This window comes from Rattus norvegicus, chromosome 1 (genome assembly GCF_021556685.1).
Source record: "Rattus norvegicus strain SHRSP/BbbUtx chromosome 1, alternate assembly SHRSP_T2T, whole genome shotgun sequence".
Classification (NCBI taxonomy): domain Eukaryota; kingdom Metazoa; phylum Chordata; class Mammalia; order Rodentia; family Muridae; genus Rattus; species Rattus norvegicus.
In genome coordinates, this window is record NC_141534.1 from 79,566,638 (window position 1) to 79,587,545 (window position 20,908).

Consider the following 20,908-nt stretch of genomic DNA (forward strand, 5'->3'; position numbering starts at 1 on the left):
ATATTAGAATGTGTGGGTACATGGCTGATCAACTTGCATATAGACTTTCTCATATTTGTCTTACAGGCTGTGGTTGTTTGGGCATCCTGGTTACCTCAAACTCTCACAGGCTATCTCCAGATACTAGAGAAGCACTAAGATTCAAGCTACTCAGATCTTTCCCCTTTGTTGCATTTTCTACATTTGTATAATTCCCTACTGTTGAAATTAAAGGATGTGCCAATACCACCTGCTTATTAAGTATTGATATTTTTATGACATCACAATCTATAATGGTCATAGAATAGGTTCCAGACTTTTAAGAAAATTAGATTTTTTTGTATTCATTCCTTTTTCAGGGTGAGGAAAATGTAAGCAGACTTATTTCAGGCTATGTTTCCTCATGATAACAAATAGATATCATCATGTTGACTTAGAGATTACCATTGGGATGGACAGATGAATCAGTGGTTTAGAGCATTTTCTGCTCTTGCAAAGAACAGAGTTGACTTCCCAGTATACATTGTCAGGAAGCTCACAACTGCTTATAACTCTAAACCCAAAGAACCAAATTCAGATGCACACATACATATTCACAACTAAAAATAATTTTAAAATGGACCTTTAATTAACATTCATTGTAGTCAATTCCTGTTGATTGCAATTTTGGTGTGTGCATGCTCTCTCTCTCTCTCTCTCTCTCTCTCTCTCTCTCTCTCTCTCTCTCTTGATGTATAGGCTTGTAAACTATACATAAATATGATTTGTGGTGTGTGTGTGTGTATGTGTGTGTGTGTGTGTATCTATATGACACAGAAAACTTCAAATATGTGACTCTTGGGTAATATTATATTTACTATTTTTGGACTTTAGTTCTGCATTTATTCATGCTTTGGTTTTCTCCAGAAGGGAGAGAGGAATTTCTTCTATCTACTTAAAGGATAGGTGACTATAAACTTACAACAAGCTTTCGAGCTTAAAAGCCATCAGAGGTATCTTAGGTGATGGAGACAGCACATTACAGAGTTCCTCTATGACCTGTTTGTTGAAATTACAGCTGTCCAGATCCAACACATGTAAGTTGACAAAAATATGACATAACTTCTTCCAATATTCAGCTGCATTTCTGCAATGAGATAACACATCATTATTCTTTAAAGTTTAAATTAAATTAAAGACATTCCAAAAATAGGCAGATCAATCCCAATCACCTCAAATCTGGCAGTTACCCTTGAAACTGGGAGATGTTTACACAAAATAGATAAACATAGCATAGTGATTAAGAAAGTGACCCTGGAGCAGGAAATGTTTAAGAGGTTAAGACACCTTGCAAAGGCCACAAGTTTGATTCCCAGAATCCACATGGAAGGTCATAGCCATTTGTAACTTCAGTACAGGGAATCTGTACTGAATGGCCTTTTCTGGGCTGCACAGGCACTAGTTTTTACAAAGTACATAGACATATATACAGGCAAAACACTCGTATACATTAAATAAAAATAAATACACCTTTTTAAAAAAGAAAGAACAGGAGAGGAAAAGGGTGAGGAGAGGCAAGGAAAGGAGAATCAAGGAGTGGTGAAGAGAGGGGAGAGAGAGAGAGAGAGAGAGAGAGAGAGAGAGAGAGAGAGGAGGAGGAGGAGGAGGAGGAGGAGGAGGAGGAGGAGGAGGAGGAGAGAGAGCACTGTGCAATACAAAATGCCATCCTCAGGTCATGGTATAGACATTGAAGTCTTGACCCACAGCAGCTATGGATGCCTTAATTTTCCTATAAAAGACCAGGCCTGATACAATCAATAATAAAATGGAGAGAGGGTGACACAGATCTACCCCTTCCAGCTTAACCAATGGCTTCTAGGGGAAGAGTAGTCATCTTCAACTTTGTTCCCACAAGTGAGCCCACCAGGGTCTAATGCTCAATTCTAAACCTTTGGACACACCGAGTTTAACCCTAGTTAAACTCCATAGCTGAGAAAAAAAGATGTCAATTTGAGGAAGAAACTTGTAAAGAAGTTGGGTGATGAAATAGAAGGGAAACAACTGAATAGAAAGTGAGAGTAATCAGAATGGAATATACATATATATATTCCATTGGTTGGAATATATATTTATTTCTAATATATATATTATAATATATTATATACATTATATTATAATATATATTATATATATTAGAATTGTATATATATAAATGACATTACAAATCAATGCCATGAAAAAATTAAAATAAAGAGGCATGGCTTAAAATGAGAGAAACTAAAATTGAACCTCTCTTGGGGATTCACTATTACTATCTGTAATTCTCTGTTGAAGGCATTTAACTTTACTGGGTTCTCTAGTGCCTCTTTTTATTAGTGACAAAACATGATTTCTATGTGAATTAGGGTAGACATTTGGGAATCTTGAGGGAATTACTTAGTATGTTCAGTAAAAAATTTACACATTTGAAAAACAAAGTATGAGCTAGCAACCTTAATTCAATGTGAGGCATGTCAACTGCAGGAATTTAATATAACCAGTAACTTAATGTCATCACCAGGACACTCTAAACATGTTATGGATGAAGACAAGCATTAAATACTGCAATGAAGTTGCTCACATTTCTACCTCACACTGGCCCTGTGGCAAATTTCTTTGTATGAATGGAGTCAAGAAATAGCTGTTTGGAGCCATAAAGCTTCAAAGGGCAGTGTGAAAACCCAACAGAAAGCCTAGTATGCTGTCTAAACAATCAAGCCAAGACATGTAAGAACTTTACCATGCTGGAAAGAGGAATAAAGATTACTCATAGTATTTGTTGCGCAAGAAATAGAATCTGTTTTCAGATCCATAGTACTGACATAAAAAGATAGACCTCATTGCATGAGGCTGTTGTTGTTGGCACAGCATTAGAAGATGGAAACAATTTTATTCCATTAATCTACCTTCTTGTCTCTGTACCAATACCATACAGTTTTTATCACTATTGCTCTGTAATACAGCTTGAGGTCAGGGATGGTGTTTCCCCAGAAGTTCCTTTATTGTTGAGAATAGTTTTTGCTATTTTGGGTTTTTTTGTTATTTTGAATGAAGTTTCAAATTGCTCTTTCTATCTCTATGAAGAACTGAGTTGGGATTTTGATGGGGATTGCATTGAATCTGTAGATTGCTTTTGGCAAAATGGCCGTTTTTACTATATTGATCCTGACAATCCATGAGCATGGGAGATCTTTCCATCTTCTGAGATCTTCAATTTCTTTCTTCAGAGACTTAAAGTTCTTATACAGATATTTCAGAATTGAAGACCCAGAAATGAACCCACATACCTAAGGCCACTTGATCTTTGACAAAGGAACTAAAACCATACAATGGAAAAAAGATAACATTTTCAACAAATGGTGCTGGTTCAATTGGAGATCAGCATGTAGAAATATGCAAATCAATTCATTCTTACTGCCCTGAACAAAGCCTTAAGTGCAAGTGGATCAATGACCTCCTCATAAAACCAGATACACTGAAACTAATAGAAGAAAAAGCGGAAAAGAGCCTGGAACACATGGCCACTGTGGAAAATTTCCTGAACAGAACACCAATGGTTTATGCTTTAAGATCAAGAATTGATAAATGGAACCACATAAATTTTCAAAGCTTATATAAGGCAAAAGACACTGTCATTAGGACAAAATGGCAACCAACAGATTGGGAAAAGATCTTTACTAATAGTGGTATAATATCCAATATATACAAAGAACTCAAGAAGTTAGATTCCAGAGAATCAAATAACCCTGTTAGAAAGGGGTACGGGGCTAAACAAATAATTCTAAGCTGAGGAATATCGAATGGCTGAGAAGAACCTAAAGAAATATTTAACATCCTTAGTTATCAGGGAAGTACAAATCAAAACAACCCTGAGATTATACCTCATACCAGTGAGAATGGCGAACATCAAAAACTCAGGTAACAGTAGATGCTGGCGAGGATGTGGAGAAAGAGTAACACTCCTCCATTGTTGGTGTGATTGCAGACTGGTACAACCTTTATGGAAATCAGTCTGGAGGTTCCTCATAAAATTGCACTACCTGAGGACTGAGTTATACCTCTCCTGGGCATATACCCAAAAGATGCTCCAACATACAGAAAAGACACATGCTCCATTATGTTCGTAGCAGCCTTATTTATAATAGCCAGAAGCTGGAAAGAACCCAGATTCCCTTCAACAGAGGAATGGATATAGAAAATGTGGTGTATCTGCACAACGGAGTACTACTCAGCTATCAAAAGCAATGACTTCATGAAATTCAACTATAAATGGATGAAACTAGCAAATGTCATCTTGAGTGAGGTAACTCAATTATGAAAAAACAAATGATATGTACTCACTGATAAGTGGATATTAATCCAAAAGCTCAGATTACCCAAGATACAATCCATAGACCACATGAAGCTCAAGAACAAAGATGACCAAAGTGTGGATGCTACAGTCCTTCTTAGAAGGGGGAACAAAAATATTCATAGGGGGAGATATGGAGGCAAAGTTTGGAGCAGAGACTAAAGGAATGGCCATCCAGAGCCTGCCCCACCTGGGGAACCAGCCTATATACATACAGCTACCAAACCCAGACCATATTGCTGATGTCAAGAAGTGAATTCTGACAGAAGCCTGATATAGCTGTCTCCTGAGAGTCTCTGTGAGAGTATGACAAATACAGAGGCAAATGCTCTCAGCCAAGCATTGAACTGAGAATTGGGTCCCTGTTAGAGGAGTTAGAGAACGTATTGAGGGAGCTGAAGGATTTGCAACCCCATAAGAACAACAATACCAATCAACCAGAGCTTCCAGGGACTACACATGGACATCCTTTGGCTCTAGCTGCATATATGTAGCAGAGGATGGCTTTGATCGGTACCAATGGGAGAAGCCCTTGGTCCTGCCGAGGCTGGACCCTTCAGTGTAGGGAAATATCAGGATAGGGAGGCACAAGGGGGTGTGTGTTTCAATGGGGGAATACCCTCACAGAAGAAGGGGAAGAGGGGATCGGATAGGGGATATATGGACCAGAGACTGGAAAGGGAATAACATTTGAAGTATAAATAAAAAATATCCAATAAAAAAAGATGGAATGGGTAGATCCTATTATCTTCCTGGTCAATTTGCATTAAGATGGTGAGAGACTATACCAAGGAATTAAGGCAGAGAAAAATAGAGAAAGACACTCCACATCTTTTTCTGGCTTCATCATATATTTGCATGAATAAAGCATGGACACACTTATAAAATATTGCTGTGGACAGTAATACAGATGTGAAGAACAGTAGACAAGCGTAGAAACGTACTTACTTTTTGTCCTGTGTAAAGGTTTCTGAGTCACTATATTCTGGGTCATGAATTTCTAAAAAAACTCTCTTTTGTATATGCAGGTGAAGTTTCTTTAATTTGGAGGATTTCTGAAGATGGTTTGCAATTATTGACAATACATGTGAATTAGTAATATCAACAGTAATTTCTTCAAATAGATCTACCACTTCTCTTACAAATTTTTCCTCCTTGTTGTCACGTAGACAGGCAAACAAATTCTGGGGTCTTTCCAATTTCTCACAGCACTCTCGTTGACTGAGACTCTTAAGGTATCTCATGACTTCCTGTCTTACATCTCTGTGCTGTATAAAGCCAAAGTATGGTTTGAGCAAGGAGGCAACTTGCTCAGTGGCGAGTCCAAACAAAAAAATCCCTATCTGGAGCCATTGTGTGTGGTCACGAGCATAAATTTTTCTTAGGAGTTGAGGTATGCTTCCAATGACTGGGACATGCGTGTCTTTGTCTTGTTTGAGGAAATAGAACATGGAAGCAAAGTATAACTGTAGTGTAGGATGATAAAACACAATGTGGTTATCATGATTCTGGAGAAATTTCATTCTCAGCCACACTGCCTTATCTGATTCAGATATACCATTCCTCCTGAGATCTTCAGAGTCAAAAACAAACAACTGTTTCCACATTCCTTCTACAGCCAAGGTACACAGGCTCTTTAATTGGGCTCTGTTTTGTTTAGGTGGATTACTGGCATATGCTGATTTGAATGCACTAACCATAAAGCTTGTGAAGAAGACCGAATCTGTTTTAGCCTGAAAGTACGCTTCCTCTTCCCTGTCAAACTGCCACTTTAAACAACTACAGAACATCCAGCATAGATAAGGATTGCTGCATAATTTGAGCATTTGATTAGACTTCAAATTCTCAAAGACTTCTATGCCTTTTTCAGTATTGAAGAAGGATATAAAATAGGTCTTTAGACACCGCTCAGAGAATCCTTGGATAGTTATGTCCCTTGGATACTGCAGCAAAGGGAAGATTTTTGGTAAACTTATATGTCCTAATTCAAGAAGCAAAGAGGATTCTGGGAGCATTATTTTCTGTAGTAAACTACTCAAGATGATTTGTGTTGGCAATATCTTCCTCCAGTCATTACACAAGTTTGTCCTGAGTTCCAAGTCAAATTTCAGGTAATCAAATCCATCCAGGATAAACAAGATTTTCTTTGGATCAGATAAAATGTCATTCAGTGTCTCTGAAGACTCAGGTAACTTACTTGAGATAAGCTCAGCTAAGCTTAACTCTGTGGTATTGTTAAGTGAGAGGACAGAGAAAAAGAAAACATATTGAAACCGGTTCTGCCATAAAATTCCTGATGCCCAATCCAACATTGCTTTTCTCAGGAAAACGGTTTTTCCTTCTCCTGTTGGACCTGTTACAACTGCAGTGACTGGCTCTGATTCAGAATCAAATATGTTCTGCAGTTTTCTGTACTGGTGTTCTACAATTAAATGGTAGCTTCTATCAGGTATACAAATGTTGCTCTCCAATGTCCATATGCTTTGAAATGTAGTCTTCATAAACTTTTTATATTTAGTTTGTTTATCTGAGTGGGATGAAATCAGAATACAGAACAATTAGGAATAAAATTCCAAGAATGAATTGCAGTATTTCTTAAATACGTGTCTAATGAATGACCTACACATCTGCAAAACCAGCAAGGTCCTGAGGAGCAAAGAAAGGGTAGAGAGCTACCTACCTCTTCCTCTGCAACAACTTCCCATTTTCTTCACCTGCACTTGATGTAGGTTTTCTTTTCTTATGACACCACAAGTATTGCATAGTTAGGGTCCAGCCCTAATACTAACCAATCAAACAGTTATTTCTATGCCCATACCTCTAGATAGAGAACAATATTGTACGCAACTTTTTCATGCTTGTGAAATAAGTGGGGACTCACAGCTAAAGGCAGTGTATGAATACTGTGTCCCATATGTAGGGGCCCTTCTCTTTCTAAACAATCTATAATGCCATGCATTTTACATTTACCTTCTCTAGAATACTTCTGCTCTTACACACTTTAACTCACATAGAAAATTAACCTAGCTAGCCCATACCTTCTTGGTATCCAACATGGGTCCTAAAACCCACATCCTCAGTTGGTTGTTTCCCAATACCTGGGGTTATAATATATTTGACATATTGCCTATAAAAACATTCGGACCAAACAGGTAACTCACCTTTGAGCAACAGCTACTGTAAAACATGAATTCCGGGTATTTGTTGCATTACAAATTTGCAAAGGGCATGGTACCTCCCCAGGAGAAATCCATAAGTACTTCATTTGTAAATTATTTTTATGAGTTAGGACTCAGAATGTTGCTATTCAGTCTAAAACTTTCCTATCTTTAGTGAGTCATTTAAGAATCATTCTACTTATAATTTTTCAATTTGATAAACATGTTTATAATTATAAGTCACAGCAAGATTTACTTCAGGTAAGAATGCAGTGAATCTGATTTGGGGGTCATAGGGTTTCAAGTCTATGGGTAAGAATTCTGATCAGGATGTCAGGTTGTCCTCGGTTAAATTGTATGCATCTCATAGTTCTAGATACATTAATTAATGTATTTGGCTCAATGTTCTCAGTCAAAGAAGTTTAAGAGAAAGTGTTTCTCTGGTTATTTATGGAAGAATAAGCATGCAGCTGGCACGTGAACAGTAACAAACTTGGAGATTTTTTTTCAGGAGTTTCTTCTGATACCAGGCTTTCGGAGGGCAGGAGCCTACCCATCTTCCCTGAGATTACTGGAATTGCGTCAGTGATTAGTGTATTAGAGATGTTCAGCAAATTCAGAGAACTTGCTATTCTCCCATAGGACCTGGTCTCAGTTCCCAGCACAGACATTTCCACTGACAACTGTCTGTTAAGTTCAGCTCCATGGATTCCTGACCTCTTCTGGCCATCACAGGCATTGCTTGTAGGTGGAGCATATTCATATGTGCAAGCAAAACGCCCATAAAACTAAAAATATCTTTTTCAAAACAGAAAATTGGTACTTGCATGGAATTTTAAATCTATCACATTTTTGTTGTATTCTGAAAAAAGTTGTCCTAAATTTCCACATAATAAAATATTGGTGTTGGGCTGCAAATATGTTTTAATGGATAGGGGCACAGTGGGTCAACATGCAACTCCAATAAGTTGTCCTCTGATCTCCACATGCACTCAACTATACACCCACACAAATATGTAAATTTATAAATGTGGGTTGGAGAAGTAGCTCACAGGTAAAAAGTACTTTAGCAGAGGACCTGAATTAAGTTCCCAGTACCCATATAATGATCCATAAATGCCTGAAGCTACAGCTCCAGGGGATATAAGACCCCTGAACTCAAGGAACCTACAACTCACGGTACACAACCACATGCTGACACACATACATACATAAATATAATTATAAATAAAGTTAAAAGTAATAAATGCAAAAATTATATGTTAAGAGGTTATGTATGTGACTTAAGTGTATTTGGATAGATGAATAAATACCAGAATTGGGTTAGGTTTTACTTTTGCTTAAGTTGAAACTTTAAGGTCTAGATTATTTCTACCAAACCAAGCCTGTGCTTAATTTAAGAAATTTCTCTTTTTGTGCCATCTCTATTTGTGGTCCCCACTCTGTGCCTCTCTGTCTCTGTCTCTGCCTCTCTCTAAGCAGACAATAGACATCAGCTGCATTTTAAAGTTTCATCACGGCAGCAGCTCTCTGCTCCCAAACCCCGTGGGAGAGAGACCTCACCGCCTGATCAGGTGGGCACTCCTGAGGCTGCAGAGCGGAGGAGACCACCAACACTGCCCATCCCTGGCCCAAGAGGCAACTGTATAAGGCCTCTGGGTTCCCGTAGGGGAGGGCCCAGGAGCGGCGATTCCCTGCGCCTGAGACACCGCCGGAACCTGAAGGAAACAGACCGGATAAACAGTTCTCTGCACCCAAATCCCATGGGAGGGAGAGCTAAACCTTCAGAGAGGCAGACACGCCTGGGGAACCAGAAGAGACTGCACTCTGTGCACATCCAGACGCCAGAGGAAAACACCAAACGTCATCTGGAACCCTGGTGCACGGAGGCTGCCGGAAAGAGCGGCGCAGATCTTCCCAGTTGCTGCCGCCGCGGAGAGGACTTAGGCAGTACCCCACGAGCAAACTTGAGCCTTGGAACCACAGGTAGGACCAAATTTTCCCCTGCAAGAAACCTGCCTGGTGAACTCAAGACACAGGCCCACAGGAACAGCTGAAGACCTGTAGAGAGGAAAAACTACACGCCCGAAAGCAGAACACTCTGTCCCCATAACTGGCTGAAAGAAAACAGGAAAACAGGTCTACAGCACTCCTGACACACAGGCTTATAGGACAGTCTAGCCACGGTCAGAAATAGCAGAACAAAGTAACACTAGAGATAATCTGATGGCGAGAGGCAAGCGCAGGAACCCAAGCAACAGAAACCAAGACTACATGGCATCATCGGAGCCCAATTCTCCCACCAAAGCAAACACAGAATATCCAAACACACCAGGAAAGCAAGATCTAGTTTCAAAATCATATTTGATCATGATGCTGGAGGACTTCAAGAAAGACATAAAGAACTCCCTTAGAGAACAAGTAGAAGCCTACAGAGAGGAATCGCAAAAATCCCTGAAAGAATTCCAGGAAAACACAATCAAACAGTTGAAGGAATTAAAAATGGAAATAGAAGCAATCAAGAAAGAACACATGGAAACAACCCTGGACATAGAAAATCAAAAGAAAAGACAAGGAGCTGTAGATACAAGCTTCACCAACAGAATACAAGAGATGGAAGAGAGAATCTCGGGAGCAGAAGATTCCATAGAAATCATTGACTCAACTGTCAAAGATAATGTAAAGCGGAAAAAGCTACTGGTCCAAAACATACAGGAAATCCAGGACTCAATGAGAAGATCAAACCTAAGGATAATAGGTATAGAAGAGAGTGAAGACTCCCAGCTCAAAGGACCAGTAAATATCTTCAACAAAATCATAGAAGAAAACTTCCCTAACCTAAAAAAAGAGATACCCATAGGCATACAAGAAGCCTACAGAACTCCAAATAGATTGGACCAGAAAAGAAACACCTCCCGTCACATAATTGTCAAAACACCAAACGCACAAAATAAAGAAAGAATATTAAAATCAGTAAGGGAAAAAGGTCACGTAACATATAAAGGCAGACCTATCAGAATCACACCAGACTTTTCGCCAGAAACTATGAAGGCCAGAAGATCCTGGACAGATGTCATACAGACCCTAAGAGAACACAAATGCCAGCCCAGGTTACTGTATCCTGCAAAACTCTCAATTAACATAGATGGGGAAACCAAGATATTCCATGACAAAACCAAATTTACACAATATCTTTCTACAAATCCAGCACTACAAAGGATAATAAAGGGTAAAGCCCAACATAAGGAGGCAAGCTATACCCTAGAAGAAGCAAGAAACTAATCGTCTTGGCAACAAAACAAAGAGAAGAAAAGCACACAAACATAACCTCACATCCAAATATGAATATAACAGGAAGCAATAATCACTATTCCTTAATATCTCTCAACATCAATGGCCTCAACTCCCCAATAAAAAGACATAGATTAACAAACTGGATATGCAATGAGGACCCTGCATTCTGCTGCCTACAGGAAACACACCTCAGAGACAAAGACAGACACTACCTCAGAGTGAAAGGCTGGAAAACAACTTTCCAAGCAAATGGTCAGAAGAAGCAAGCTGGAGTAGCCATTCTAATATCAAATAAAATCAATTTTCAATTAAAAGTCATCAAAAAAGATAAGGAAGGACACTTCATATTCATCAAAGGAAAAATCCACCACGATGAACTCTCAATCCTCATCTTCGATTGGTTTATATACAAGTGTGCAATTTCTAGGCTTGAAAGTAAAATGATGCTATCTGGTGCTGGATAGAGGAGCCTTATTTTTTATTATGGCAGCTTGCTATTTTTGTAACATGGTGATTTGGTGGAACACAATAAAGTACAGTAGTAACTGATCTCCCCCTCTTCCTGGATGAGTGAAGAGATGATTAAATGTTGATGTCAGCATCCATGAGCATATTCAGATGAGCTTCTGCTTCTGTTGAAAAGGATGCTGTGTTTGATTGTGGTCCGAAGCTTTGAAGCACTACTTGGCATCTCCTTCCTTGGAGGTCTCACTGTTTTAACATAACAGATTTGATAGCTTGTTGGTAAGGTGAGGTCCAGCTTGTCTCCACTAGGTCATCTTCATGTGAATCCGGTGGTTATACGGTTTTGTTCTAGGGATATTTCATTTTTTTAATAACAGTTTTAGCTGACATTCATGGAGAGAATGAATCCTTAGAACTGTGCCACTAGTGAAAGGAAATCCTGTCTAAAGTATGTTTCTTTACAAAGCTGTGTCACACCATCCTTTGGGCCCTCTGCTGGAAAAGTAGAATCAAGTCTCAAATAATGCCTTTTAAATTGTATCCTCTAGTATTATAGATGTAGGACAGTACTGTATCATACCTCTGTGGATGTAAAATAGCTTGTACCTGCTTTATGATACGTAGTAGTGACCGTGCTTTATCAGAGCTGTTTTTAATGATGTTGCTCAGAATGTTTTCTTTCCAGATGATGATTGAGAAGCTAATTTAAAAAAAATGGTGCCAGGTACCACAAGAGTAACAGAACTGTGCTGTTTTCTCGGGTTTTGTTTTTTTACTTTTTTTTTTAATGGAGTGTGCTGGATGTCTCTACAGTTTTGTTCAGATGACTGCAGAACCTGGAAAAGCTGTTGCTGCTGTTGATGCATAACACACTGCTATTATTGGTCTTTTTATATAAATATAAATATATATATACAGATATATAATTTGAATTTTTTGAAACTTTACCTGTGCTGTCAACTTTCGAAAAAAGTATCCCCGTTTACTGTGTTGAGTTGGCACTGTACAGAAATTAACAGCCATATTGGTCTAGAAATGTTGAACTTAAGTTTTTTCCATTTGTACAGGGGTAACACACTGTATTAAATATGTAAGGTCTTAAAAAACATTTATGTGGGTATGCATTTGTTACTTGTGTAGATATGCATGCCTTTGTGTACCTGGGAGCCATAAAAGGGCATTGTATCCCTTGGAGTTTGGAATACGGGCATCTTCAGGATGCCTGGCTTGTGGAATACTTATTGGGATCCGAATTCCAGTCCTTATGACTGCACAGCAAGTGCCCTTAACCACAAAACAATCTTTCCAGCATTAGTATTTGATAGTTTGAGAGACTAGGTCCCTGTCATAATGTCCTCCAGGTCTATCCATGTATATAGGATGTGTAAGAAAGTCCTTCTTAAGTACAAGTAAAATTTCATCGTAAGACCAAAAAAACAAAAAAAAAAGTTTCATCACTAAAAGGGGGAATCCTGTTATCTGGTGGGGATAAAAACCCAAACTGATAATGTCTCTCAGCAGTCAAGACACCTTTCCAAAGAAAAACTTGTATATTCTGAAACGTTGATATTACCATGGCTGGGAAGTCTTGTTTTTGGATGAAAAGCTTACACATGTCCATAGAGGACAGACACTTAACTCAGCCAACCTAAGAGAATATACTATCTGCTTCTGTTGTCATGGCTCTGAGGTTTATATAGCCTTGCTTTTAATTGAGTAGAAGTTGCCATGTGTGTAATTTTACTTCTTAAATAAGGATAAAGATGTAAATATCAATTGAATGGTTAATAAAAGTGTATCATTACATCCCTATGTATAGCTAGGCAACAAAATAGCCTATCAAGTTAGTAGGAATGGCTCCAGATCCCTGGATTAGTAAGTGTCTCCCATCCTGTAAGTACTCCTAGTGTAGTAGTCTAAAGAGAAGAAAAATTTAAGCTGACATTAGCTAAAATTTGTTCAGCTTTAATCCAGTTTCTTTTTTCTTTTCTGTTTTTAGAGACAGTGTCTTTTGTATCCCAGAATGCCCACTGAACTCAAACTACCTTTACAGCCAAGAAGCACTAGGAAGAGCTAGAATGCATAGCTATGGTGGTTTGGAAGCGCAGGTTTGGGGAATGGAGTAGAGACTAAGGGAATGGCCAAGCAATATCCAGCCCAACTACAGACCCATCACCTCAACAAGCACCAATCCATGACAGTATTAATGACACTCTTATGCTTGCAGACAGGAATTTAGCATGAATGTCTTCTGAGAGGTTCTACTCAGTAACTGACTCAGACATATGCAGAAATGAATAGCCAAATGGTGCATGGAAACTGGACACTCTTATGGAAGAGCAGAGGGAAGGATTGTAATTTTGAAGGGGATAGGAATTCAACAGGAAGATCAACAGAATCAACTATCCTGGACCCTTGAGGTTCTCAGAGACAGAACCACCAACCAAAGAGCACACAGAGGCTGGAATTAGGCCTCTCTGCACATATGTAGCATATTTGCAGCTTACGCTTCATGTGGGTTCCCTGAAACTGGAGTGAGACTATCCCAAAAGCTGTTGCCTGTCCTGTGGGATATGTTCTTAAGGCTGTGCTACCTTCTATGGCCTCAGTGGGAGAGGATTTGCCTGCTCTGACAGAGACTTTATGTGTCAGAGTGTGGGAATACCCATGGGGGACCCACCATCTCAGAGGCTAAGGGAAGGGGGGATGGAGGTAGGATTGTGGAAGGGGGTGACTGGGAGGGAATGAGACATCCATTCTCTTGTCACCTCTCCCCCACCTTCATTAGACCTGGAATAGCAGAGTGCTATTCCAGGGAGACATATATTCTCCTGCTACCTCTCAGCAGTCAAGACTTTTCTAAGACCTTAAGATCCTGAGCCATACATGTAAGCTTCTCTTGCTCCTCCTATCATCTCACATCTCTGAACCCTTTGGGCCAAGCCAAGGTTCCCTGTGCAGGCTTCTATCCCAGGGGGAACTCAATTTTCCTGCCACCTCTCCACCCACCTTCATCAGATTTGTGGCTCTTGAACCACAAAGAACTGCATATCTGGAACCGTATATTCCAAGGATAGCGTCAGAAGGCTGCCACACCAAGTCTATCAAGGTTCACTTCCTTCCCAATATATAGATATATATAGATCCCAATAGATCCCAATATATATAGATATAGATATAGAGATAGAGATAGAGATAGAGATAGAGATAGAGATAGAGATAGAGATAGAGATAGAGATAGAGATAGAGATATATATAGATCCCAATAGAGCAAGAACATCCAGGACCCAAACCATCCAGATATAAATAAAACTGTGCAAGAGTTGATAGTGGAAATAGAATCAATAAAGTAAAAACAAACTGAGGAGATCCTGCAGATGGAAAAATAGGGAAAAGAACAAGAACAGCAGCTGCAAGCATCACCAACAGAATACAGGAGATGGAAGAAAGAATCTCAGATGTAGACAATATAACAGAAAAAATGATACATCAGTCAGAGAAATGTTAAATCTAAAAACTTCCTGACATAAAACATCCAGGAAATCTGGAATACCATGTAAAGACCTAACCTATGAATTATAAGAATAGAAGAAGGAGCAGAATTCTAGGTACAAGGCCCAGAAAATATTCTCAACAAAATCATAGAAGAAAAGATTCCCAATCTAGAGAAAGAGATGCCTGTAAACATACAAGAAACCTATAGAACTTCAATTAGCCTGAAAATCACACCAACTAGAAAAGAAAATTCCCCTTTCACATAATAATCAAAACACAAAAATTCAGAAGAGAAAAACAATATTAAAAGCAGCAGGGGGTAGCATACAAAGGCAGACCTATCAGAATTACACCAACTTCTCAAGAGAGACTCTCAAAGTTAGAAGGGCTGGGATAGATCTTGCAACCTCCAAAAAACCTGTAGGTGTCAACCTAGACTACTATACCCAGCAAAAGTTTTAATCACCATAGATGGAAAAACAAGATACTTTAAGACAAATCCAAATTAAAACAATTATTTATCCACAAATTCGGTCCTACAGAAAAAAACTAGGAGGAAAACTCCAACCCAAGGAGGATAACTAAATCCAAGGAAGCACAGGAAATAAGTAATTCCATACCAGCAAGGCATTAAACTTTTACAGCCTCGCCAAACTTCCAGTTCACTCTCTTTGCTTCATGCTTGCAGCTGAGGTGTGATTTTTAGCTCCTTGCTCTATCACTATGCTCGTCTGTTGTCAAGCCTCTCTCCATAATGGATGTTACTTTGGAATCATAATCCAAAATAAAATTCTTCCATGAGTTGTTTTTGGCCATGGTGTTTTATCTCAGCAACAGAAAGGTAAGTGATACAGTGACCATGTCCAGTTATTATTAATATCTTATATGTACATGTCTACATGGTCTTTACTAAATAGCAGATATTCTTATCCCCATGAGGAGACCAATTTAGTGACACTGATTATCTTGCTGCTGCTGACTAGCCAGTAAGTCATATAATTAAGGACTAGCCAAACCACGCATGTGGTTTTGCTGAAGACTTTTGATGGACATTTACAACATAGGTTAAACCATAATTTAATTCTGTCAAAGGATGTAGGAAATATAGACAAATTGGGACATGGAGATAGTTTAGATGCCTCTGAAATGTGAAGTGATTTGTTGGTAAAATACTCCCTCCAGAAGAATTTTGATGAGCTTCACACCTGGAGGTATTCTAATATTGCGAATTTGGATCTTTCTCTACTGTCTTGAGGAATTCAGAGGACACAAAGGTAATGTGTCTATGCAAACGATGGGTGAGTATATGATAGAAATCCATTGCAGCTGAGTCTGGCACTGGGTATCTGAGAACACAGAACTTAAGAAGTAAAAGCAGGAAGTCATGAGTTCAAGTCAAGTCTGACTTACACAGTGAAACATTCTCAAAGATTGAAAAAGAAAGAGAGGAAATAGAGGGAGAGGGGGGGAGGAATGTATTTGTTGTTTTTAATGCAATTTTAAAAAAGCTGATAAAAGAATGATTTTCCTGGCTAACTAGAGAAAACAATATTAATATTAGAATCTGCTTTATTAGTTACAATCGATCCTGTATTCTTTTCTTGACATGTGCATTAGGATATCCTCTGTCATCCCAGGTAAATGGTGATCTGTATATAATACTCATTGGCTTTTTCAACCTATCTCAAATATCCAGACACTCAATGATGACATCACCTTCATATTACAGTTGTCAGCTTGGTGATTTTGTGAGATCCCTAAGAGTCAGAGTTGGCATATCTGACTCTTTCACATGCTCTTGGGACACTTTCCCTCCTGCTGGCTCACCCCATCCAGTCCTATATGAGGGTGTGTGCCTAGTCTTATTGTAACTTGTAAGCATGTTCCATTTGATATCCTTGGGAAGCCTGCTCTTTTCTGAAGATAAATGCAGGAGCAGCAGATATGTGTGAGAAGGGAGGGGGGAAATCAGAGAATGGAGGGAGAAGGAATTGCAGTCAGGATGTAATATAGGGAGAACACAGAGTTTAGAATAGAAGCTCCTACTTGGCTAACTTACCCTGTCCTTAACTTACCAAGTGTCCTAAAGATACTGTTTGACAAAGCTCCAGTGCTTGAACCACCTGAGCTGTCCCTCTGTTGCCCTTAGTGCAAATTTGCTACATACCCTTTGCTATACTTGTATGTCTCACTGTTAAAGCCACACCCTCTTTTTTTTAAAGATTTATTTATTTATTATATATAAATACACTGTAGCTGTCTTCAGATACACCAGAAGAGGGCATCAGATCTCTTTACAGATGGTTGTGAGCCACCATGTGGTTGCTGGGAATTGAACTCATGACCTCTGGAAGAGCAGTCGGGTGCTCTTAACCGCTGAGCCATCTCTCCAGCCCCATAAGCCACACCCTCTTAAAGCTAGAACTGTGATAACAAAATGCTGGTGCAAACAAGAATGAAATTAACGAAAATTCCCTGAATTAAACAGTTATAACAGAAAATTGAGTTGTTCTTAAGAACCTGTTACCTAAATAAACATTTAGATAATTAACAAGTGTTTTTAGTAAGTATGAATCAGAGGATTTGAGAAAATTACTAAAGAAGAAAAACTTAGGGAAATCTAGAAGCTGGCAAACTGTAATGGAACTTCTAGGTTTTTATGTTCAGCTTCAGAAATAAAGAACTTGTATAAATAGGAAGAGATTTTGATCATACATTTAATAACACACCTTGGTAACTTCCTGAAGGCGAAAGTGAGCAGTTTTAGGAATCTTGATGTCCATTTGTTCCTTACAGAGTTGTACTAAAGTTAGGAATCATATTGAAACAGGGGTTCACGACAGAGACACAGAGGAAGGTATTGTGGGTCACTGAACTGCATGCCTTCCTGACTTACCAGACCAGTACTTTTCTGAAAGATTCCCTTTAAGCAAGGGGCTACACAATATTTTAAGAATCAAAGGAAAATGGCAATGGGCTTATGCCAAAAATAAAAGAAATATAGAGGAAGGAAAGGAAGAATTAAATAAGTGTCAGAGAGATTGGACTTTTGTAGAAAGTCAAGTTTGGTGTTACAGGTTTCTAGAAGGAATAACATTAGATCTATTAATTCTGTACCAAACTAAAAGAGAATCAAATTCAAATAGAGTCGCCCTGTCTAGCATTTCTATAACTTTAAGTCTTTACAGAACCAATCTTTTTTTTTCCGGAGCTGGGGACCGAACCCAGGGCCTTGCGCTTCCTAGGCCAGCGCTCTACCACTGAGCTAAATCCCCAACCCCTTACAGAACCAATCTTAAGGAAGAAGATATTGAGTTTATTGATTTTATTACAATGTTAATTTTTACTTTCCCTAAAATTGATGCTCACATTCTTTGTTCCTCTTTCAATATTCTCATGTAATCAAGGAAGACTTTAGAAAAAATGTATCTTTAAATGCTGTGTAATCAGTGAATAAAATTTCTGAGGAAATGATTTTATGCATAAACAAGCCTTCAATAGAAAGAGATTGTCAGAGTAGGAGAAGCCATTCCAAGATGTGCTTCCTCTCTGTCCTGTCTCTCAGGAAATAATTGACTTCCCCTGTCTAATCCTTCCTTCTGTTCACTGTTCTTGTTTCCACACCGCTCCACACCCTGCCAGCAGCCAAAACTGGTAGCCAACATTTCCCCATGTGTCCCTTTCTCTCCATTCTCACTTACATCTCCTCTTTTTCTGAGCCATGATTGAGAGGTCTTCCCGATTGACCTGTAGAAACAGGCTCAACGCCATATCCCATGCCTGTTTTGGATAATGTGTGTTCAATAGCATTACCAGTTCTTCTTTGGAAGCATTCTCAATTTTCATCCAGGATATTGGTTTGAGCTTAAATTTCTCTGGCTCTTTCCTGAGAAGCTCTTTAAAGCTCCAGAACTCCCCGTCACTCAGTTTTCGCAGATGCTTCAGCAAGCCATATCCAGACGTGTCCACCATCTTGAACAGTTGTCTCAGATTACAGAGCTTGATAAATCTTCAAAATAAAGACATAAGTGATACCTGAGGAATAATTAGATGAGAGTCAAATCTCAACTTCAAAAGGTTCAAAGGTATTGATATATTATTTTATCTTTCAGATATATGTGGATTTATCCTTCACCCTTTCACTATAATTTATATGAATAATGTGTTAAATTGATTCATATGAATTCACTAGACACCAGTGGCACACCCCTTCAATCCCTGCACTCAGAGCAATCAGAAGCAGTCAGAAATCACTGAGTTTGAAGCCAGACTGGTCTACAGAGAGAGATCCAGGACAGCCAGGGCTGCACAGAGAAACCCTATCTTAAAAAGCCAAATTGAACCAAATCAAGCCAAACGAGACCCTTTATGCTAAGGCTACAGTCAGAGGGCATCATAACCAACTGAAAAGAAACGATCAATAAAACAGTGCAGTTCATCAATAGAGTCAAGGAGGGTTGACAATGTTTGCCTTTGTGCCTGCCACCATATACTCCTAGGGACAATTCTTAGAACTGAATGTAAATCCAGATCCTTGTGAAAACCTCTGTATGAATATTAAGACGCTGTTTGATACTGGATATTTTTGAACAATATTTGTTCTATGTTGAATGAATCAAAACATTTTTAATTAAGAAATTTTGTAAGGGGGTCCTTTTCTGCATGTATGGCCTATGCAGCATGTACAGACAGTACCTGTTGAGACCAAAAGAGGGTATCAGATACTGTAGGACTGGTGTTAGAGTTGGTTATGAGCCACCATGTGGGTGCTGGAAATAGATCCTAAAGAGGTTACAACTCACTGCAGTAGAGGTTTACAGTCAAACAGAATGACAACAACTGAATCTTCAAAAGGTTCACATAGAACTCAGAAAACTGATTAGAATGGCTCCTATTTAACACATAGTGATGCTTCATGAATACACATGTAAAACTGAATTTGGTTAAATGAATTTATAATGGTTCCAGTCTAACTACAATCAGACAAAGACTGATACTAAATCATGTTCATTTTATTGCATGGCAACCCTATCCTAATATACTGCCCCATTTAATCACACAATTCAGACCATTATCACATCCATCTGTGTAACAGTTTTAAATCTTCTAAAACTAAAATCCTATCTGTTAAATGAAAACTCACAATTCTTGACAATCATTAATTTACTTTCTATCCTGACAGCTTTCTTTCCACCCCATTGTTTCTGTTTTATCAATTATATACTCTTGACTGGCCTGGAACTTGCTACATATACCAGACTTACTTCAACCTGAGATTCACCTGCCGAAATTCTCATCGTTGCTGAGATTAAAGGTGTGTGCCATGATTCCCAGTCATTTCATTTTTTAAGAATTAGTACATATTCTTGCATGTAATAATGAGTTTTATGGTTGTATTTTTATACAAAGATATAGATTTTAATCTGCTCCTCCAATATTCCATTATGCTCTTTCTCTTTCCGCTTTTCTTTTCTTTTCCTCCAATATTCCATTATGCTCTTTCTCTTTTCTCTTTCCATGTTTCTTCCCTTCCAGTCCCCCCTAGATAATTTAATTCTACTGTTATGTCATATGTTATATAACATTATATATATATCATATATATGCATATATATACACATATATAAATAAATACATACACATATATAAATATAAATTTTATATAAATGATTTTAGAATCATATAAAATTATTTTGGAAATCTATTTTAAGAACTCATGACCCATAAGGTAGAGAAAATATGCCACATTGTCCATTTTGGTCTCGACCAGTATGCTGAGTATCAATCCCCTTTTGCTTCCAGTTACAAATGACAGTTTCATTAAGTTTTGTTGCTGAATAAAATCACTTAATGAGAAAGATTTTCTATTTTCATTGATGCATTTAAATCATACTCATCAACAGGCTGCTGTGCAAAGTTTCAGTACTTTTTACACTGGGTAGTGTTCAAACCACAGAAATACACACATTTCTTCAAACATATTTCCTTGTAGTGAAAACATCAAAAATCCTTCCAATGTTTTTGAAACACAGGCACATTGCTATCTATAGTCACCAAACTATTAACTAGAACACCAGATCCTTTTACTATTTCATTTTTTTACTTTAACTTTTATTTAAATAAAACACTTTATCCATATCGATATCAT

The 20,908-nt window shown here is 38.3% G+C and overlaps 1 protein-coding gene across 2 annotated transcripts in view; it reads right to left on the minus strand.

Annotated features, from left to right (window-relative positions):
• Positions 1-18,733, minus strand: part of Nlrp9 (NLR family, pyrin domain containing 9) — a 50,544-nt gene extending 31,811 nt beyond the window's left edge. Inside the window, exons 1-3 of one of the 2 annotated variants that reach the window (NM_001169149.1) lie at positions 18,462-18,732; positions 5,297-6,875; positions 941-1,105 (exon numbers count right to left, since the gene is read on the minus strand). In NM_001169149.1, the coding sequence (NP_001162620.1) occupies positions 941-1,105; positions 5,297-6,875; positions 18,462-18,732 (2,015 nt within the window). Of the gene's footprint in view, positions 1-940; positions 1,106-5,296; positions 6,876-18,461 lie in introns of both variants that reach the window. The other variant, XM_087651954.1, reaches the window with a different exon arrangement.
• Between the last annotated feature and the right edge of the window lie 2,175 nt (positions 18,734-20,908).